This window comes from Brassica rapa, chromosome A09 (assembly GCF_000309985.2).
Source record: "Brassica rapa cultivar Chiifu-401-42 chromosome A09, CAAS_Brap_v3.01, whole genome shotgun sequence".
NCBI classification, from domain to species: Eukaryota; Viridiplantae; Streptophyta; class Magnoliopsida; order Brassicales; family Brassicaceae; genus Brassica; species Brassica rapa.
This window is the reverse complement of record NC_024803.2, coordinates 9657648-9681493: the sequence shown is the minus strand read 5'-3', so window position 1 is coordinate 9681493 and position 23846 is coordinate 9657648. Positions and strand designations below refer to the sequence as shown.

The window sequence follows — 23846 nt, the reverse complement described above, 5'->3', positions numbered from 1 at the left end:
TTTTTTTACAAAATTGTTCGTTGAATTTTTTTTTATACAATCGCATAATCGAATAGTGACAACAAACTCATATAACACAATGACAAGCATAGAAATATACAAAACCGTCCACAAAAATCCAAACAAAATGATATATATGCATCAGTTATGTTTCTTTTAATACTGAATATACAACCAAAACGTTATAGTGATTTACTCATTGAACATCAAGGCTCCGGTTTTCCTTTACCAGTGTCAGGTTGATTACAAGACAGGGGTTGTGACGAACCACCGTTCGGATTGCTGCTGGTAGCGGTGGTTCTTCGAGACTGACGCTTGGTAGGTACAACTACACAATTTTCGTCATCCGAATCCTCGATAAGTTCCTCATACTCGTCATCTTCGCATTCTTCATCTTTAAAAACTGGATGAATATATGCGTTTTGAAGAAACCCTTTAAGATTCAAGTTGGGCTCTCTTGCACGTTCCAGTGTATCCTTAATCATAGCTTCCTGTACCACAATACTAAAAGATTAAATACCACATACTGAATCTAACGAAAATTAAGCTAAAGCTACCATCGGTTAACATAACCGGTAGGCTGATGTAAAGATTTTTTTTTTTCAATTTTGGTATAAGGAAAGTGAGCTGAAATGTTATTATACTAACCTGCAAAGGGTTAACGACGAATGCAGATTCATACCGGCCTTTGCAGAACCGGTGAAAACCGATGGTGAGAATGGGTAGAATGACAAGAAAAGGCGTGGACTGAGCTTTTCCTTTTGTGCTCATTAATCCAATCAAAAGGATTTGAGAGATGATCAATGCTGATATTATACGTCCATGAACGTCCGGCCAGTACGCAGCCGCGCTCTCATACTCTTGATTATACACATTTATGATCTGCAAAGAAATCTTGTTTAGCTAAAACAAAATCGACAGGCTTCAAGAATCTTGAAACTAGATATCTGGATAGACCAAGTTGATTAGAATGTTGTTATTCTCTAGATATCCAGGGGGGAAAACAATTTGAAAAAAAATCTTGGGGAGTAAAATCTTGGCAAGAAACACATTTTGATTTCCAAATGATTTTTAATACAAACATGAACCAGAAAAAAAATTATTTGAAAACTGAAAATGTATCAGTTAAAAAATCATTAATTGTCATTTTACTAAAGAACAAGAAATCAAAACTGAAGTAAAGTAACTAGATGAAATTGTCAAGTTAGCATAAATAAGAAAGAGTTGGCTATTCACCTGATGACGGAAGATGAGGTAAGCAAAACCAAAGAAGAAGATGATGAACGGAAGTAGAACGGGTGTGACCGGAGCATAGACAAGGCCAAGGAGGAAGTAGAGTTGAATCCGAGGCTCCGTTGCATAAAAATCAATCTGTCCCGGATCCATTGCTTCTTCTCTATCTTTTTCAGTTTTCACCAAGAAGAAGTTCTTCAAATGGAAAATGACAAACGGTTTCAACCTAAGAATCTCTCCAGCCACACCCGCCCAACCATCAACCATTATATATGTTATAAAGAACGTTGCCTTTATTGGAATGGCTACCCCAACCGTCCGTGGAATCCTAATAGCAAGAAGGTAAGAAAGTTGAGAAACAAAAGTTTTCTAATAGAAATATGAAGTTGAGGCTAGCGAGAGAGGTCATGCTTACTGATCAGCGGATTGTTTAAGGAAAGAATCTAGCTGTTCAAATGCAGATCCGGTGATTATGCTACCGAGGAAAACATTCACAAGGTTGAATAGATAATATCTGAAAGCGGCTCTTCTCTCTAATGATGATATTGAAACAAACCCTTCAAATTTCGACATGATCATCAAGATCATCGGCAGAAATATCAAAAAGAGCTTCAAGACAATACCGGGAAGAAACCCTTGGATCACCGATTTAATAAACTTCCTGCACACGCAAGATTGGTCAAGATTTGATTCTCAATGTATCTAGAGAAACTAGAGAAAACGTGAACGTACTTTTCTATGATGGTATCGAGGAACGGAGCGGATTTTTGGATACCTTCTATACTCGCAAGGGATTGCACAAATGCGATTGGAATGATGAAGAAGAAAGTGAGGAAGAAGAAGGCAACGTGCATTACAAATCTCCTCACCGTGAGAGACACGTAAGGCGTGGCAAGGTTTGGCCAGTACACTTCTCTTGCCTCGGGAGCCCATTCGGTTAACCACTCGGTTGGATTCTTTGTCTGCTGGGTCTGTGCGCAAACTGCAGCGCCCCAACGTGTTTTAAAAGAGACAAAAGCTGCTGGAATTACACCATTTTTGTCTTTCTTTACTCTCTTCCTTTCTGCCATTATCTGTGAATATCAAATTAGCCCTAAGAAAGCAAAAGAATGCACATTTAGAAGAAACAATACTTACTTGCTCGCTTAGCTTCTCGATCTCAGCTGTGTAATGATCCATTGCATCTACTTTTTTTCCCCATAGACCAAGAAACCCCAACTGCGAGATGAGACAGAATCAGATGAAAGCTTCTCTCTAAGAATGTAATTTAGCTTTTCTTCAAGTATTTACCTTTACTCTTGGCCTGTGTTCCTTGTTTCTTGTATACTTCAGTTGGTAGTAATCAAACCAGTTTTGCATTTTCTTCTTCTCTTCTACTAAGCCAGCCAATTCATTTGCATTGTAAACCACCTATTTATAAAATCAATTAGACTTAACCAAGAAAACATCGATAAACATAATCAAGATTAGTTCCTTAAAGACTTGACTATACAAGAAAACATCGATAAACAGAACCAAGAATAGTTCCTTTAGGACTATGTGCTAACCTGATTTGTAAGATAATGATCCGGGTGGTTAACCATAAAGAAATGCTCCACATTTTCGCTAATTGACTCGTGTGAGTCTGGTGGTACGTTCCTAACAAGAACCTGTCAAAGTTAAAACATTATAAGCTATTTCATAGATAGTGTTAGACCAAAATATCAGATTATAGATAAATGAAATGAAGCATTGTACGGTGAATTGATCAGCACGTCGCTTTTCGGATTGGAGAAATGCTAACCGCATTGAAGCTATTTTCTCATATTCATTCATAAGAACATAACAAGTCCAGAATGTGAATGCGTATTCCATCACAAGATGCGCCCAAAACCTTTACCAATATTAACAGATATTTTAATCATTAGAGTTAGAAATAAAATGAAATTGCCAACTCAATATATTATTTCTGTAACGAACCTGTCTGATCCATATTCGACATTTGATATCGAAAGCTTATCGATATCGCTCGATGTTACATTACGTAGTTGTGCTAGCTGCAGTCCATCACTAGTCCAGTTGACAGGTACCAGAACTGACCATGAAAGTAATGCGATCGGAACAAAGATCTTAAGTCTGTAAAATAGTAAAAACACACAACAAATAAATGGTCGGAACGAAGATCTTTGTCTAATTTATTTTATTAAAAATTCTGTACAAATAAAGTAATAAACCGACTAAGCAATAAATAAACATAAAATTTATTTATATGATGTTATTTTAATTTTAATAAATATTATATTTAATATCTAATAATTTCATATTAGTGAACTATTAAAATATTTTCGGGATTATTCTCCCATGTTATCAATCATTCTCTTCCTTATCTCACGATCAATGATCATACGAAGATCAAGTTCTTAAGGCAACATTGTATGCAATAATAAAAGGGGGTTAAACATTTTGATTATCCAATAATCTAGAGGGACTGAACATTTTGATTACCCAATCAAGTAAATCCTCAAGTAGACAGCAGAATCCAAACCAGCATGATCAATAAGTTCAGCTTCTGGCATCTTTAGCGCCGCGGGGATCCAGTTTAAGAACCGTAGGTAAGATCCGAAATCAAAATTCGCAATTTTGGTTACAAAAGCACCCGAAGTAACCGGGCTGCTCCGAAGACCTTTTAAGTACCATTTAGGGAAATAAACCCTATCGTTGATTGGTTGGATCCTCAAGATTGCAAATAGCAAAAGGAATATCAAAGCACTTAGAATGTTTATTGCAGCCGCTACTCCAATATCTGATAAAGTCGCCATCTCAACTATATAAAACCCTCAAAAAAACTTCTTTTTTTTTTGAACACCAAACCCTTTAAATTTCTTTCACCTGCAAAAACATTTCAGAACCCGAAGTAAAATTATTTTCAAAATGTGGATGTAAATCAATAAAACAATGACATGACATGAGAGTTTAGACAACAGAATCAACATCAAGTATCAGATTTTTGTACAATATCAAAGAATTTGACATTTTACAGAACCCATTGAATCAAAAACCGTACCTTTAGAATCTTTTAGCTTTCGTTGACCAAAAACAAAGTCAACCCTTTTTCAAGAAGCAACATTGCGATCAGGTTAAAGAATGATGCCAAATAAAGACAAGAACCCAGAAAAATAATTGGAGCATGTTTGGATAGTCATGAAGGAATACTATTCCTCCGAGTTTTATCCAAGGAAAAGCATTGCGCAAATCCAAGCAAGTATTTAGCTTTCTCTTCTGCTTTCTCTGACACAAAACTAAAGATGAAACAGAAACAGAAATAGATAAGGGAAAAAGCAGCAGAATGAGAGAGAGAGAGAGAGAGAAATAGGAAAAAAACAGAGTATAGAAACAGAGAGATCGGTTATGTTTAACAGCACACAAATTTGGAAGAGAAAAAAAGAGACGTCGTGCCGTTTTTGCCAAATACATAACGCTGAAACTACACGGAGAAAGATAAAAATATTGAAGGATGTCTCTTGGTTTGTGCTAAAGTCCGGCCGGCGTCTATTCGTAGACTCTCTCTTTAAAGTTGAAAAATGTCTCATTCCGTTTATCCTAAATTTACTTAAACATCCTCTAAGTTTTTTTGTTACACAATTGCCTTCTAGTTTCAACGATGTAATGGGAAATTGGGAATGGAATCGAAAAAATGTCTATAATTTTGAGGGTCTTACTATTCAAAAATTATTAATCAACAAAAGACTTGCTAAATTTCAATGTTTATGATTCAATGTTTGATTTTTCACAAACATTGTTCATGGAAATATTTCTATAAAAATTGTTTTATATTTTTAATAACCATAAAATATATTGTATACTATTTGAACCATATATATATATATATATATATATATATATATATATATATATATATATATATATATGTGTGTGTGTGTCTGTCTGTATTTAGAGATATTTAATTTATTCATATATAACTATTTTTTGTAAGATATAACTATTTCTATATATAAATATTTAATTTTGGAACTATTTAACCAAATGTGATATATTTATCCTCTGATTGGTTACATATCTGTATTTATGTTTATACTATAGATAAAGTTAGATTAAATAGATTAAACAATAACTCAATTGCCTAAATAAGATAACGATTTTATAGTTGACTAATAAATTATCATGTACTTATTTTAAGTCAAAATGCTAATAGTAGTATGTTGTAGTCATCTGATGAATTTGAATGTAAGTCTTGTGTTAAGTTTTTTTTTTTTAAACAATAATTCAGTAGTCTTGTGTTAAGTTAATTTCATATGTAAATTTTTAAAAGATGAAAGTTCTAATTTTGTGGAAAGAACTGGGTAAAGCCTAGTAAAAACAAAAAGCTTAGGAACCGATATGAAGTATAAATATTTTCAGATTGGACAACCAACTGGAGAATTTTGATCCTGTCCTAAATCGGCAAGCTTGCGACATATGCCAGCCACGTGGTAATTACACGGTCTTCTTGTTTATGTCGTGAATCTACGCGCTTAAATGGGAGCGTGGTTACTACGATCCAATGAAACAGATAAAACGTGATATCATGATTTTGACGTCGTTTAGTAAAACGTCGGTCTCATTCGCGCTTTCACGAAATAGCGTGCCATAACGTTGAACTCTTTTTTTTCTTTCCATCTAATTTTCATTGATATCAATGGAAGATGGAAGGATACAAAGTTGACGCACTAAAGCGGCAGAACACATACACTTTCCTGAAAACTAAACCTACCAGAAGAGCCGATCCTAATAATTATTTGGCTACAAGCAAACATAAAAAATGTGGCTTATAATTAATTTTTTTTTGAAAACTTTTTCAGAGGGAATTGATATATCCAGACCACTACAACTACTAAGAATTGTGAACTGTAGCCTTTGAATGATATATCCAGACCACTACAACTACTAAGAATTTCTGTCAAAAAATAGCCGCTAAAATACTTAATCTTTTGCGGCCGGAAGCACCAGCTTGTTTGGCTTCCGTCTTCTGCCTACCAGGAGGACCAGGAACCCAAAACGTACACGGGCTACATAACAACAAAGAAACATATAACAAATCCTAACACTCCTTAAAAGAACTCAGAACTAAACACTCTAAAATACAAGAGTAAAAACTTAAAAAGACGATGACTAGCTGGAAGCCTTGCGATGAACTAAGCAAGAGAGCAAGTAACGTAGAAGACTTCTTCGTGAAGAGCCAAGAACTCATCTAAATACAAGTTCACAATGACAACACCCAAACTACAACAATCTTATCTGAACGTCATGTTCACGATAACAACCAACGAACCACACCGCATGTACCACGGCAGAAACCATGAAGAAACATCAATAGAAGAAAGCCCCTACTCAAATGCACCTTCATCTGGAAGCTTTAGCGCCTCAGCCTCATTATATTGCTTCACTACAGGAAACCACTGAGGGCAAACAGAGAGAAAAAGCATACCAGGAACAACACTTATTAAAAGGCCAAAAAGAGAACCACTTGCAAACCAAGAGATGAAAAGGAAACCTGAACCCAACTTCATCACAAAGACTAGAATCTTCAACTGCTCATCACACACGACTACGTTACTGCTAACACGCTGTAAATCAAAGACCAACTAAGCCACACTTTACAACCCAGAGAAGATAATTGGATTCAAACCCTTTCAAACTGTCAGCAACACCACTCGAAACAGGCTGAAGACAGCCACTACAACACAGGGGAGCCACCAAAGCTTGAAACTTTACCTCGATCAGAGACGCAAATGGGGACCAGAGAAGAGTGCAATCCTATACACTACCTCGATCGTTGAACTCTATTTTAATCATATGTTCTAGTATGACTTATTTTATTTTACTCATAATATATGATTATATGAATAATGTTTCCTTGCATCCAAATCATTTTTGTGACCACCTGTCTGTGTATTTATCATAGAACAATACATAATTAGACAAATATGAAATTCAGAATATGTCAAACTATAAATATTAATTTCAAAGACTTTTGTTTATAAAGGTAATCTATTCAAACCATTTTATCAAATTAACTATTGTTTAAATCTTTTTTTTTTTGTCAACCATTTAATTTATATTCATAATATCAAAAAGTTTTATACAAGATTCCAACAAACCACGTAGTTTAAGTTTTTCATTCTACCTTCTTTAGCTAAATTATCAGCTTGAGTATTACAAGATTTAGGGATTTTTTGAAAGCTGAAGCTAGCTTTTTCTTCGTTGATAAGGTTACCAATATCTTCGATGTATGTTGGGCATGATAGACTCATTGGTTTTTGAACCATAGGAAGTTCTTTATGCTGTGGAAATTGCTTGTAGAACACGGCTGAATCACCACATAATGTTACTGGATTGAAGTCTAGTCTTTTGATTTGGGAGATGGCCATACGTAATGCTTCGGCTTCTGCCCAAGTGGTGAGCCAATCGGTTCAATAGCTGCCTTGCCATGTAACACATGATGTACAAAAGCATTTTCTTTGAATAAATTTAACATTATATTCAAAAAAAAAAAAAAAAAAAAAAAAAAAAACACCAGTTTTGCTTCTTTGTTGTACAGTGCCGATCCTATTTCTGCATTTTCTTCTGAGGAAGTCCATGATGCGTCTACAAAACAACAAAAGCCATCAATATTACGTATCACTTCAGTAGAGTCCTTGGCTTTTTCTAATGGATTTTCATGGGTGGTGTGGTTTGGCGTGTTTGTAGGAGGGTCTGGGTCTTCTGTTTCTGCATTGTTAGCTTCCATCCAAAGATTTTTGCCTATCAAAGCTCTACCAATGGTGTCTGGGATAGCTTATTTCTTTTTATTGAATACTATGTCATTTTTCATTTTCCATATCCTCCAACCAAGGAAAGGGAAAAAACTTACATCCTCTCCCTGGATTTTTCCAATGTTCTGGAGAATATTTATGTTTTCTAGTGGTGAGTTTTGAGGAGAGAACGGACCTGAGTTCACTGGTGTAGGAGCAAGGTTCCATATCTCTTTACTGATGCGAAAATGGAAGAGCATATAGTTAACTGTTTCTGATTTCACTCCGCAGCTTTGGCAGGTGTCCTCAATCTGTATTTCCTTCTGCACAAATTTCCTGCAACAGGGAGAGCATTGTGTATAACTCTCCACCAAAAGTGTTTTTTTATTTTTGGAGGGGCATTTAATTTCCACATGTTTTTTAATGTTTCTTCTTGCTGGTTACAATTCTCGTTACCCTGTGGATTTGAGTTATTTTGTATGAAAGAGTTTCTGAGAAGGTTGTAACCTGATTTTACTGAGTAATATCCGTCCTTTGTATGGATCCATGTGGCGAAGTCTCTTGTGTTCGTCACTGCTGGACGCACACTGTCTGGATAATCTCAAGATCTTCACTAACTACAAAAGCATTAAGTTTGTTAATATCCCACCTTTTAGTAACATGATCAATAAATTCAGCCACTTTGGTGTTCCAATTTATGTTGTTCTCTCCACGCATGGCTAGAGTTGGCCCTTGCTTTGGCTTAAAGCAGCTCAGTTTTGGGGAAGTACTTGGTTTTGAAAACTCTTGCCAGAAAGGATTGTGGATTTTGGACTATTCTCCAGCTTTGCTTTGCCACTAGGGGAATATTGAAGTCTCTCAAATCTCTTATACCTAATCCTCCTTGTTTTTTTTAGTTTGTTATTTTGCGCCAAGCAATCCAAGAGATTCCATGTTTTTCCTTTGTACTGGACCACCAGAATCTTCTCATGGCTCTGGTCATTTGATCAATCACTCTTTTGGGGAGGAAAAAAGCATGACATGCTATAGGCCTGGATGGCTGTTGCGATTGCTTTGAAGAGAGTTTCTTTGCCTGAAGGAGACAATAATTTAGAGTACCAGCTAAACACTTTATTCTCCAATTTTTGAGTTATATAGGAGGAAGCATTGAATTTAATTCTTCCTATAAACTCAGGCAAGACTAGATATCTATCAAATCCTGTATTTTGAATAATTCCCAAGCGATTGCAGATATTTTCTTTTACATCAGAAGCTAATCGCTTTCCAAAAATTACTTCTGATTTGTTAAGATTAACAGTCTGACATGTAGCTTTTTCATATATCTTCAGGATTTGGATTATCTCCTCGCATTCATCTTCAGTAGCTTTACAGAATAGAAGAGAATCATCTACAAACAACAAGTGAGAGATTTATGGTCCATTTCTACTAGCCTTAAAACTATGAAGTTTTCCTGTTTTTATACTATTTTGAATGAGATCAGACAATCCTTCAGTACACAAAAGATATATATATATGGTGATATAGGATCACCTTGTCTAATGCCTTTCTTTGGATGGATGGGTCCTACTGGATTCCCGTTTATCAAAATCGAATAAGAGACACTAGCTATATACATTTCATTATCCACTTGCACCATTTATCTGCAAAGCCTAGTTTCTTCATAATAGCCTCTACAAATCTCCACTCTACTTTATCAAAAGCTTTACTAATGTCCAGCTTTAGAGCCATGTATGGTTGTGAAAGGTTTTTGGTGTTTAAAGAGTGGAGAAGTTCGTGAGCTATAAGTATATTATCTGTGATTAATCTATTGGGGACAAAAGCTTTTTGATTGTCTGAAATAATAAACTTGAGCCATGGTTTAAGGCGATCAGCTAGCATCGTAGATATGAGTTTATAAGCAACATTGCAAAGGCTGATGGGCCAAAAGTCTTTGGCACTGGTTGGGGATTCTGTTTTTGGGATGAGGCATATGTGTGTATGATTTAATTCCAGATTTATTTCATGGTGCTCAAAAAGGAATCTTGTTTATTTTATTTGGGCTATTCTTTAAAGGGATTTTTGCCAAAACTAACCCACAACTTGATTTTAATCCCAAACCTATACCCAAACTTGAATCAAATGCAAAACTAACCTAAAAGCCTAGTGAAATTACAGCTCAGTCCCTTGTGACCAAACAAAAAAACAGAAGCCATTTTTACGAATATAGCCCCAGTAAATCGTCTGAGTCGTCTGAGATGTTGGAAGTCGTCTGGACGACTGAAGTGTAAGTCGTCTGGTACCAGTTTATTTTAAAAATAATTTATAAATCTTGTAAAAAAATATTTTGATGCGTGAAAAATAAAAATCAAGTAATTATAAACAGTTTTAAGTGATATAAATTAAGATATGATAAAATTGATTTGTTTTGAAGATAGATGAGTGGAGGTAGTGAATCATGAAATACTTTGGTTTAGGAGTTTGGCAAACATATGTTGTAGTATTGTATGTATTGTTAGGGTTAGATTTTGGAAAACTAAAATGTTTTTTCAAAAATTAGTTTTCACCAATATGTGTTTATTTCTGTGTATAGTAAACACTTTTCAAGTTTGATTTGGTTTTATGAAGTGTTTAATTAGATAATTAAGTTTAGGGGTTATGTTTAGGGTGTGGACGACTTATATTTCAGTCGTCTGTTGAATAATTTACCCGAACGACGTATATTTCAGTCGTCCACATCGTACCGAACCTTTAATTTTACCACTGTACGTTTTAACCTAACCGGATCATTTTACTCAGACGACTTACATTTCAGTCGTCTGGTGAAGAAATTAAAACAGACGACTTACATTTAAGTCGTCCAAATATTCCCGCCTAAAAGTTTTTACAAAAATTATTTTCCCGCTTAAATAATTTAAACCAGACGACTTACTTGTAAGTCGTCTGGAAAGTCTTCTATTTTAGTTTCCCGCTAAAAATATTTAATTTCCCGCTAAAAATATTAAACTCTTCTGGACGACTTACATGTAAGTCGTCTGTTTTAATTTCTTCACCAGACGACTTAAATGTAAGTCGTCCAGAAAGTCGTCTGAGTCAAAAATATTTAACCTAATTGGATTTTTTGTCTCCCTATATAAAGAAAAACTTACACATTCTCTCTCCTCCTCTCAAATGGCTGCAACAAAATGTAATGTTCATCATTCTAAAACTCTCCAACCTCTCTCTAATCTCTTTGACTTGAAAACACCAAACTTTATATGAATTTTTCAGTTTTGTCTCATGTATTTCTTACTAATCTATCTCTTTTGCAGGTTTTTAATCAAATGATACTCATCTTCCACTAATTTAAAGGTAGATCTATTAATTTTAGATATGTATTTTTGTGTGTTCTATAAATGTAGAATTATCTAATCTTCCACTCATTTTCTCTATTTTTAAGTCATTTTAACGTTTTTGGTTATACAGGTTTTTCAGATCTGGATTTGATATGCAGGTTTTTCAGATCTGGAAGACTTCTGGGACGACTTACCTGTTAGTCGTCTGGAAGTCGTCTGGACTTCTTGGAAGTCTTCTGACAAAGTCGTCTGGACTTCCAGGAAGTCGTCTGGACTTCCAGGAAGTCGTCTGGATTTTTCTGAGCATTTTGGTAAGTTCTTATGTCTGATTTTTCTTCATTTGGTAACTTCTTGTTGTATAAAGTTCTTACTTTTTTCCCAAACTAAAACTCTCCAAACCCACTCTAATCTCTTTGACTTGAAAACATCAAACTTTATATGAATTTTTCAGTTTTGTCTCATGTCTTTCTTACTAATCTATCTTTTTTGCAGGTTTTTAATTAGATGGTACTCATCTTCCACTAATTTAAAGGTAGATCTATTATTTTTAGATATGTATTTTTGTGTGTTCTGTAAAGGTAGATTTATCTAATCTTCCACTCATTTTTTCTGTTTTTAAGCCATTTGAACGTTTTTGAATATGCAGGTTTTTCAGATCTGGATTTAATATGCAGGTTTTTCAGATCTGGAAGACTTCTGGGACGACTTACCTGTTAGTCGTCTGGAAGTCGTCTGGAAGTCGTCTGGACTTCCTAAAAGTCGTCTGGACTTCCTGTAAAGTCGTCTGGAAGTCGTCTGAACTTCCTAAAAGTCTTCTGACAAAGTCGTCTGAACTTCCTGGAAGTCGTCTGGACTTCTTAGAAGTCGTCTGGACTTCTTAAAAGTCGTCTGGTCTTGTCTACTCAAGTGGAATCCAAGCTTGTCTTTGTAGAGGAATGATCTATAATAGTTTTGTTTGTGGTATGTTTTGTGAATTGCATGTCTACTCTTTTAGTTGTGAATTTTTTGTAAAATCAGTAATAATGTTTTCCAAGATGTATTAAATGTGCTAACAATGTGTTTACACATTTACAAATCAATGAAATAATAGACTTCAGTAGCCTTTTTCTTATCTTTGGATCTCTCATATGCAATAATAAACTCCAATGGCCTTTTTCTCATCTTAATAAACAAGAATGTTGGTAACTTCATATTGGTACAACATTTTAAGAAGCATTTAACCCTTCTTCCAACTCATAACAATAGTCATCATTATTGTCTATAACAATAATACTTAAGAGATGGAAACAAACAATAGTAACTAGTCAAAGCATATCATATTTTTTTATAAGTTTGTATTGAAAAACTTAGTCAAATTTAGTAAAACTAAGGGAGAGAACATATTTTGTAAATATGAGTTTTACATATCTTGAAGTTACTTATCACTCTTAAAAATACAAGTTATTCAAAAACTAACGTAGAAGACTTAAAAACTAGCGGAGAAGACACGGACGACTTCAATCTAAGTTGTCTAGACGACTAAACTATACGTCGTCTGGTCAATGCAGAGGTTATTTTTGCAATTGACTTTGAAATCTGTTATTTCGGACGACTGAAAGTTAAGTCGTCTACTATTGTTTGGTTAAAAAAAAACTCCAAAAAAGCTAGACGACTTACATTTCAGTCGTCAGAGGTTAGTTTTGCATTTGACTGGATTATTTCAGAAGTTTGACTTTTTGGACGACTTACATTTCAGTCGTCTAGTAAAAATTAAAATAATAATATTTTTTTAAAAGTAGACGACTTACAGTTAAGTCGTCATAGGTTAGTTTTGCAATTGAAAAAAAAAAACTTCAAGATTTAATTATATAAAGACGACTTATAATTCAGTCGTCCACGAGACGACTGAAATGTAAGTCGTCCAGGATTTACCAGGTTTGACCAGAATCTCGGAAAAAAATCCTGGACGACTTACAATTAAGTCGTCTGGTGGACGACTGAATTATAAGTCGTCTGGTGGACGACTGAATTATAAGTCGTCTGGTGGACGACTTAATTATAAGTCGTCTGGTGGACGACTGAATTATAAGTCGTCTGTGTATAATTAAATCTTGAAGTTTTTTTTTTCAATTGCAAAACTAACCTATGACTACTTAATTGTAAGTCGTTTACTTTTAAAAAATATTATTATTTTAATTTTCGCCAGACGACTGAAATGTAAGTCGTCTGGGGAAGTCAAACTTCTGAAATTATCCTGTCAAATGCAAAACTAACCTATGACGACTGAAATGTAAGTCGTCTAGGTTCTTTGGAATTTTTTTTGAAACCAAACAATAGTAGACGACTTAACTTTCAGTCGTCTCAGATTACAAATTTCAAAGTCAATTGCAAAAATAACCTCTGCGTTGACCAGACGACTTCCAGGTAAGTCGTCTACAGCCAGACGACTTCCAGGTAAGTCGTCTACAGCCAGACGACTTTCCAAGTAAGTCGTCTGACGAACAGATCTAGAAAAAAACTCGATGTCATACCTTAAATTGGTGAGATAAGTTCCGTAGCATACATAAGGCTTCTCCAAGCACACAGAATCACAAACGAAAGTCACCCACCCAGAATCGTTAGCTTCTATGACTCTATGAACCATAAAAAATTTAGAATCAAAATCTTGGGTAGCTCATTGTGGAGAGAAAGTGAGAGATATGTTGTGTTTAGTTCACAAGAATGGAAAAAGAAGAAGGGTAAATCGATTTTGGGAGCATTAAGAGCTTCAAATTGGTTGTTCATGGTGGTTGTGGTATTGATGACAATGGTAATCTTGTAATTACTTGTAGATGATGAGGGTGAGAGAATAAAGATGTCATTTTCGAAAAAAAAAAAAAAAATTGATGGCATTTTTGTAAATTATATGAACTTGTGGAGTGAATAGGGCAAAACTAATTTAATAAAAAAAAGGGAGGTTAGTTTTGTGTTTGACTTTAAGTTGTAGGTCAATTTTGCAAAAAGCCCTTCTTTAAATGTATGCTTTTATTTACTTATAATATCCTAGTAATAAATTCTTATTAAAGACAGATAACCTTTATTCAAAATATTAAATTACTTAAAATATTGTAGGAAGATTGTAAGCAATAGAATTTGAAAAAAAAATCCTTAAATAATAACTAAAAAATTAAATAAATTATAAATTCCCTAAACTAAATTAAAAAATTTGTCGACATGAAAACAAGTTTTTGTCGGCTGCGAGTAACGAAATACTAATAAAATCAGTGGCAATGGCTATGTCAGTCTTCTCAATGTTATATTTTACATAACCTTTCAAACAGTTTTGGACATTACTAGTATTCTTATGAGATTTTGGTGGCAACAATCTGAAAGTTCTTAAGGCACACCGTCTGTGGCATGTAACCGGATGCAAAATCCAAAGTGATATGGTGGACTCGGTTTTAGGGATCTTGATAAGTTTGATGATGCACTTCTAGCTCGTCAAGCTAGGAGAATACTAAAAACTCCCATACACTCTTTGTCCAAAAAAAATCAAGGCTCGGTATTCAAAAATTCATCAGTTTTGAAAGCAATTCCAAAAACGAATCAGTCATATGGTTGGTCTTCTATTTTACTGGGTTTTAAACTTACTTAAGCAAGGTTGTAACACATAATTGGGGATGGCGAATCAATAGATTTATACGAGGATATGTGGCTCCAACTTTTTCTCTACAGAAAGCATCCCAAATCCCAGGAACTGCGCCTTTGGGTGTATGTGACTTACTATTACATCATAACGGAGGAGGAAGATCTTGGAATTATCCATTGATTCAACAATTTCTAACAGAGGAAGATCATCAACTTCTTCAACTTGTCAGACGAGAAAGGATGAAGTGGTTTGCATTATGGATCGAAGAAGACAATATACAGTTCGGTCATGATATAAATTTGCGCTTTCCTTATCCACACATATGGCATCATAAACCTACATTTGTTTTGGCGTCTTTGATCAAGAACGGCAGTTTAGATTCATCCTCAACAACATTTAAATTAGTTCTATTAGCCAATGTTGTGAAAAAGTGTGTATTTTGAGTTTAACCTGGAACCAATAACCAGTAAAAATTTACTATTTAAAAGGGTATAACCTTTAAATTAGTTTTATTAGTCTTTAAGACTTTTATTCTCTACTCAAAAAATTGAATTTCTTTGTTTAAGTTGTATTGAAAATATTTTCGAATCTTGTCTTTTATGATATTAATATTGGAATTTTTGCAAATATGACTCAAAACTCAAAGTCAAACACAAAACTAACCCATGTTTTTTTTTTTGGACTTTTGACTTGCCCATTCACTCCAAAAGTTTGAAATATTCACGAAAATGACATTATTTTTTTTTTCCCAAAAATGAGCATTTTACTCTACCATCTTCATCTTCACCAAGTATTTATAATATTGATATTGCCATCAATACACCAACCACCATGAACAACCAATTTGAAGCTCTTAATGCACTAAAAATCAATTTTGTCTCCTTCTATCTCATTTCTTATGAACTAAAAACAACATATCTTTCACTTTCTCTATATATTCATCAAAAAAACCAATATTTTTATTCTAATTTTTTTTAAGGTTCATAGACCCATTCAAGCTCACGATTCTTGGTGTGTCGCTTTCGTTTGAGGTTTTTGGTGCTTGGAGAAGACTTTTCTATGCTAAGAAAGTTATCTCACGAATTTAAAGTATGAAATCATTTTTTTTCCAAATAAATATGTTAAAATACTTAAGTTAAGTCTTCTCGATGTAGAAGACTTACACAAAAGTCTTTGTGTCAATGCAAGTGTTAGTTTTACAATTAACTTTATGTGTATTTTTTTGAGACGACTTATCTGGAAGTCTTCCGGTTATCTTTGTTTTAAAAAAAAAAATCAAAAATCTCAGAGACGACTTCCATGTAAGTTGTCTAGGATAAACATGTTAATTTTGTATTTAACCAGATATTGTCAGAAATTTGTCTTTCCCTAGACGATTTACAGGGAAGTCGTCTATAAAAAAATAAAACTTCAATATTTAATTTTGTTAGACAACTTCTATGTAAACCGTCTCGAGTTATTTTTGCAATTAGAAAATAAAACTTAAATATTTAATTTTACCCGGACGACTTACATATAAGTCTTCCGACAGACGACTTACGTGTAAGTCTTCTAAGATTTTATTCCGAGATTCTCGTCAAACTTTGGTTTTCACAAACGACTTTCTCGATTTTGCATTTGATAAGATTCAAAAGGAAAAAACACAGTTAAAAACTTGTCCACTAGCCGACATATGAATCTTCTCATACGACGTAAACTCTCCACTTGCATAAGGTAAGTCCCAATGATGCTCTTCGGGTTGTGGTATCCAAATCTCCTCCTTTGGATCAAACACTTCGACCCAATCCAAGGCTTTCATCTCGCAACCTCCGAATACGTATATCTTTCCGTCCATGACTACCAATAATATTATAACAAATCAAATTGCTATTTTCAAAAATGTCAATATCACCAAAATAGTTTATTTCAAAGTAAAATATAAATCAATATCAAATATGATAAATTTGCAAAAGTAAAAACATTATCTATAAGTTAACTTAATATATAACAGATTTACGAAAAATTAACATAAAATAACTAACAAAATAATAATTTATTTTAAAATGCAAAACTATCAAAAATTATAACTATATAAATTTAAACACATGGTTTATAATATCCATATATTATCATAAAGCATCAAGAATATGGTAAATCACGATTTTATTTTTTATTTTTAAAAACATATATTATATGAAAATTGAGGTATAAGCCATTGATGTCCAATAAGATTCAAAACCACTGATAATATTATGAAAAATTATTTTCTAATATATTATTTTTGTAAATGACAATATTACCAAAATCATTTATTTCAAAATAAAATATAAATCAACTAGTGGTTGGCCCGCGCTTCGCGAGGGAATTTGACTTTAAAAAATATTTATTTGTTAGCTATTTATATTTTTACTATTTAATTATATATTGTGTATACTTTTTGATTCATTTTTATTTTATTTTTATCATCTTTTAGGTTGAAGTTATTTGATGTTATGATAGTTAGCTTCATTCTAGTTTAGGTTAACCAAACTTCATAATTTAAAGAGTTTTAGTGAAGATATTTTTATTTTAGCAATGTAATTTATTTGATTTATTTGTTTTATTTTAGACCATGGTTGACATAGTTTTATTTATAATCTTAATATGCTTCTCCCATTATTTTACATTGTATTTCTTGCTTGCACTATATTTATATATAATTACCATATCAGTATTTGATTTGTTAGGATAAGGTTTTTAGAATTCAAGAAATATTTTTTTTATTTTACATATTTATTCGAATACAATTACTTTAATCTGTTCTTTATATAATGGAACAATATTTTTTTTAAAAATGTTCATTTGTTTATTGTGTATTTGCTATAGGTTTACTTTAAGTTTTTGATTGTTTTCTAAATATTATTTTTGATTATGTATTTTTTGTTAAGTTATTTTTTTATCAATTTCTTGTTTATTTTTGATGGTTTGAGTTTAGTGATCAGAAAGCAAAAAAAAATCTGTCAAAATTATTTATTTTTGTTAATTTTGGTTTGATGAAATTTGAAAACACAATATCGTAAATTAGTTCCTAACTTTTATTCATCTGTGTTTTGATTATCTATTAATATTTGATTGTTTTCCTTAATTATTTCAAGTTTTCTATGTATTAATATTATGACCAAAATGAAGAAAAAAAAGTTTCATTAAATTCACTTTTTATTTATCTTGTTATATTTATGAAATCTGAAAAAGCAACATAATAAGTATATTTTCTTTCTCATTTTCTTTTATTAAATTTATATTTATTCATAAAATGAATTATTGAGTTATATGATGTATTTTAAACTATTTTTTTTTTGTTACTAAGTTTTTTCACCTTATTCAAAAAGTTTTTTTTATGTTATTCAACTTATATTATGTATTGTAACTAAATTTTTAATTTTAATATTTCTTTTATTTACATTTTTCTTATAAAAATTATTATATTTTAAATTCTATTATGTATTAATTTTTGGTTGTGGTTGTCCATCATTTTATTGTAAATTTAGTTCCCTGATCTAGTAAATATTTCGTGAGATTTACCCTATTTTTATTTACGTTGGTGTGAGTTTGATGAAATGTGAAATCACATTATATGGATCTGTTATTGCTTTCTGTGCGTCAGTATGTATGGGTCTATGTAGTTCTATACTTGTAGGGTTTTGCGAGTTTGAACAGAGGGGTTACTTTTTGTGAACCGTGTAGTTGTATGTTTGATATAGATCAAAGTCTTTTCATTGTTTCTCATCCTTAAACGCTTGGCAGTTCAGGCAATAGTTATATAATATCTCGCTTGTGAAGAATTCATGAACGAACTATTTAGCCAAAAAAAAAACAAATTCATGAACTCGAGACATCCACCACTGCCCAGATTTTCAAGTCCATTGATCGTTGTATGCGTGATGTCATTCTTGGTCAGCGACACCACTCGAGATTCCGTGAAACAATGCGGTTGAGGCTAACATAGAATAGGACTGTGACTTCTCGTACTCTCTATAAACTGTAGACGCAGTTAAAATCCGATAAGCTATAAACGTTTTGAGGTCAAATGTTCTCTCAACACAAAAGGAAAAAATATATCTTCTTTGCATTACTTGGACAAATAGCAGAAGATACTTTATTTATGATCTTTCGATTTTGCACCAAACTACTTTTGTATATTCGTGTTATTTATATTTTTAAGTTTTTAACATAAACTTGACGCAAAGAAGCCATCATCTTTGGGACCTGACAGTCGGGAGCCATCATCTTCTTATCCTTCACAAACTTGCTAATGCAGATGTACGTTCCTACAGTGGGAAAACAGGAAACGCAACTAACGAAGCTCAGTTTTATAGAGCATGGGAGTCAGTGGTCGTAACCTCCTAATCACCAATGCTGCTGCTGATACAGTATTTGCCGGTGACGTTCTGTAAGGACAACACCCTTGAACGTTAAATGATTTTATCCATAGCGCTGCATTATGCCAGTGTCTAAATGTGTACGGAAGAACTCAGTTTAAATCACCCAGAACTCATGGAGGCAATCAATATATTTATTTCATTTCGTCAAGGTTTGTTTGCTAAATCAACTTCTGTAAAATATGGAAGCAAAATCAGGAGGAGCTACCTACTATGTTTATTTAAGCGGTAGGACCAGCTCTCAAATAGCAACAGGAATATAGCTTCTTTTTAAACAAACAGGAATGTAGTTTGTTGAAGAGCAATAAATATTTTTTTTAAAACCACTGCTGATACAAAGTTTTTGTGATGACAATGCTAAGAAAAAGTAAAAAAAAAAAACCAACAACAAAAGCATTGAAATAAGTATCGTGATCTTAAACAATTTATTTTTACTCAAATGAAGACAAAAATCCAAGCAGTGGTGGACGCTTGAGTTGGCGACACACGATGCTGGGAACTTCAGCTTTGCTGGATCAGCCTCCGGAGTGGTGGACCATCAGCAGTTATTACACCATGGACAGGTTCATCATGCGAAACACCTGCAGCAGCAGAAGCTCCCTCCATAACCCCACAAGCATTTGTAGCAGGGGCTCCCCTAGTCACACACTCACCAGTAAAGGTAAGTTGTAACTGCTACTGCTTACTGTTCCAGAGATATCATCTCCGGGGTTGTTATCGCTCCCTGTTAATGAATCATATAAGAGTGTCACCACCAAAACCAACAAATTATAAGATAGATTAGCTAATGGTTTGACCAACATTTACAGCAAAGTTTGGCAGTGGTGAACACTGGTCGCGGTCAAAGATTCGAGATATGGTGAACGGCTGATGCTTGGAGGAGCAGTTGAATGGGAAAGCTTCAATAAGTAGAAGTGCTCCCAACTAAGTCATGTATGCACTGTGGCAGGGGTCTACGGTCCGGGTCTTCACTCCTCCTGCAAAATATTGTCATTCATGTATTCAGTGGGACAGAGTATGAAGCACCATAAACATAGTAATTGTAGTTTGCTTTGCTTTTGGCTTACCAGAAGTTGTGCAACATCTTCTGCAGGGCATTAGTCAGCTTTCTCACCTCTCCGTCAATATTCATGTATTCATTATTGTTCCTGTCTGAACATATATACTCAAGCTAGTCGATGGTGGCTATGTTCAATGAAAAACAGAGATATTGCAATGTAGTGGAAGATTATTTAGCTTGCTACCTGAGTTACTTCTCTCCCCATAAGCTGGTTGGCTTGGCCCTGTCAATTGGTGAAAACTCCTTCAAATTCTTCATTTCCACCTGTGAACCAACAGAAACACGAATAATCATCCAAATACAGTAGAATGAAAACAGAATGAGTTGAACATACTACTTTATTGGTTAGCTCAGAATATATAAACGACAAAGAAGGATAGAAACTTGTTGACCTTGCTGCCAAACTTCGCTTGTGTAATAGGACGGACTGAGATATTAATATCGCAGCGGAGAGTGCCTTTGTCGAAGTCACAGTACTGACTCCCAAATACCTGGTAACCCACTGCATCTCACAGTCTCGAGTAAGAGCAAACAAACATTAAGAAACGGCCATGAAAGCGCTTCTTGGAATGAGTAAAGCCGATAATGGTAAACCCTTGACCCGACGAATACTTGCTCCATATCTCAGAGGATAACAATCAACTCAAAAAGCAATTGCCTCTGCTATCTGTTGTCACATCCTCCTTCATCGTCATTTCATGATAATTATGGTGTTTAATTTACAGAGAGTGAGGAGAGTAGTGGGGCTGGGGTTAATGCTGTGATTAAAGAAATGAGAAACAGAAACGCTCGCCGTTACAGAACGGAAGAACAGCGAAGAATCGAAGGACAGCAAGGAACGACTTCTACGGCCCACAGTGAAACCCTAAAAAGATGGGCCAATTTTAGAGAAGCCCAAACACAAATACTTGCAAGCCCAAAAAGAAGAGCTCCGCTTTTTAAAGAAAAAACACGGGAGAGAGTGTTGTTTTTTAAAAAACACGGAGCAGAAGAAAAGGAGACGACACGTGGCGGGTTTTAAGATATGGAAGGGTGAGGTGGAAGCCTGAGGAGAGTTTCTGAGCAACTTTATTAGTATAGATAGATATCAAACATGGTAAACTTACAAAGTAAAAAAACATCATATGTAAGTTAATTTAGGATCCAAATGGTAACATAAAGAATTAAGGAGAATAGTCAATTCCTACTCATTCCTTAAAAATTACATCATTTATGGAGAATTTTTGTTGCGTTTGATTATTTATCATTCCTTGAATTTTGAGGAACTATAGAAGAAAAACATTCATTATCAAAATTGGTATGAAACAAAAGAAATAAATATTCATTTTCATTCTTTTTATTTTTTTTCATATTCATTTATTTCCTACTAATTTATATTCTTATTTTAATGCTCACCAGTTAGAGCCTTAATATATAACAGATTTTCAAAAATTAACATAAAAATGACTACCAAAAATAATAATTTATTTAAAAATGCAAAACTATCAAAAAGTTATAACTATATAAATTTAAAACACATGATTTTAAAGTTTACGTTAATTTCTATTGAAGAATCAAATCTATAAGTATTTAAATCACATATGATTTTAAAAGCTGAAGCTACATAATATTGAAATCTTCACATAATTTAAAATATAAATAAAATATACAAACCATCATCTTAATTTATTATTCTTATAATATTTAATTTTTCTGAAAAATCTTTCAAAATAAAATGAAAAATAATATTATGTAGCCATTAAAATGGAGTTAAATTGATACTTATGGTAACTCTTTGGAAATTAACATTAAATAAAATGATAAAAGAATTATTTTCAAGAGTGTGTCAAAATTTAGAGATATATGTATATATATTAAAATAAAATATATTATTAATTAATATAAATTGCTAACCTAATAAAAATAAAAGAAAATAGCAAAAAAAATAGTAAAAAACATTATTTTATTTCTGAAACATTGGTATAGACAGAAAACATATATTTTTAATTAACAAACTAAAATATTGGTTGATTGCAATTCTTTTCTTTCTGCTGAGCCACTTCATTTTTATCAAAAAAAGTTTTATTTTGAAATAACTGCTGGTAATAGTAATTCACTTGTGTAAAATATCGTATTATCAAAATAATTTGAGTTTGAAAAAGTTTCTTAATTAATCAGAAGATATTAATGAATTTTCTTACTCATTAAAAAAATAAGATTTTAATCAACACTATTATCTTATGTTTTAACACATTATGTTAGTCAACTACAATTAAAATATTCATAGAAATTAATCAAATATGCTATAACGATACAATGCAAGCTATGGGTAATCTACATATTTTAAAAATTATGGTCATTAAAGCAAACTACATGATGAATTCTCGAAAACTCTAATCTGATTCACTGAAGTTATTGATTTCATTTACGATATGAAATTTAAGAAGATTCATCGATTTGACTGCAATTCCATTGAAGTTGTGTCAAATGGAAGCTAGCAGTAGAGATTTCCGCTTTCTTCCACATCATATTGGATGCAGCTTTTCTGAACCAAGATGAACGTATTAACTCACTGCAAAATCCTTAATGCTCGCATTTGATAGGATCATCGTGCATCGAAGCGGAGATATTGGACCAGCATTTGCTAGACCTGCCACCATCTTTATGCGTCGTCTGATGAAGCTTGTTGCTGAGGTTTCTCTAGGGAGAAACGCACAGCCACCCTTTTTTTTGGAGGATTTCTACTATGTTCACCAGCTAATACTTCAAACAAATCAATTCTTTTGAAGGAACCTGTTCAAAACAATAAAAAAATAGAAGAAATGGAAAATAAGTTGTAAGAGCAGTTAAAAGATATCTTTCATGGATCCTTAACTTGCTAAACATTCATCTGACAGTGCTCTGGTATTTAATCAGTTTGATCTTAGTTGTTAGAGCATTTTGATAAGAGATTACCTTCATCATGTTTTCTACTTTTTGTAGGAAATCTGTTGGGTTACATAGTGTATATAAGCATGAACACCTATAGAGCAAACATATCTATTAATAATAGGAATTCAAATAAATGTGAAATAGTGTGTTTTTCTAAATAAATGTAAAAAGTGTGTTTTTCTATCATAAACATTGTATTTATTTTGAAGAGATTGCTAAAATATATAAAGAGGTATTTAGACTAATTTTGTTTGCTGTGAAACTTATTTACAACCTTTTATCTTTGTTTATGTGTAATTTGAATGTGTATGTTAATTTTTTTTTACTAAAAATGTGAACATAAATTTAAAAACATAAATCACAAAGAGTCGATAGGAGTGCATCCTCCTGAAAATGGAACTATCTATATAGAATAGTAGATCTAGATAACAAAAATGAAATTATTATTATTATATATCTAGCTGGTTAAACTGATATAACTTTCATCAAGTTGTATATAATAAAGAAAACTTATTATATACCTAGTTGGTAGGAGCTAATCCAACTTTACATCACGCA

General features: G+C 33.0%; 1 protein-coding gene across 1 annotated transcript; it reads right to left on the bottom strand.

The window, feature by feature from the left end:
* Positions 1–16: 16 nt before the first annotated feature.
* LOC103838404 (CSC1-like protein At1g62320) lies at positions 17–23846 on the bottom strand. The gene is made up of 19 exons (XM_033279701.1): positions 20771–23846; positions 20563–20642; positions 20386–20470; positions 20120–20295; positions 15448–20042; positions 11718–11725; positions 6263–9952; positions 4277–5979; positions 3718–4101; positions 3193–3348; positions 2971–3106; positions 2781–2882; positions 2524–2643; positions 2371–2451; positions 1966–2306; positions 1649–1894; positions 1237–1561; positions 649–882; positions 17–491 (listed from the first exon to the last, which is right to left on the bottom strand). Exons 9-19 carry the CDS (start codon positions 4029–4031, stop codon positions 207–209), a joined length of 2340 nt encoding a protein of 779 aa, XP_033135592.1. The 5' UTR covers positions 4032–4101; positions 4277–5979; positions 6263–9952; positions 11718–11725; positions 15448–20042; positions 20120–20295; positions 20386–20470; positions 20563–20642; positions 20771–23846; the 3' UTR covers positions 17–206.

Coding starts and splice junctions, on each gene's coding strand:
- LOC103838404 (XM_033279701.1), bottom strand. CDS start 4,031: ATGGCGACTTTATCAGATATTGGAGTAGCGGCTGCAATAAACATTCTA. Junction 883..1,236: donor ACCTCATCTTCCGTCATCAG/GTGAATAGCCAA, acceptor ATTTCTTTGCAG/ATCATAAATGTGTATAATCA. Junction 492..648: donor TCGTCGTTAACCCTTTGCAG/GTTAGTATAATA, acceptor ATTGTGGTACAG/GAAGCTATGATTAAGGATAC.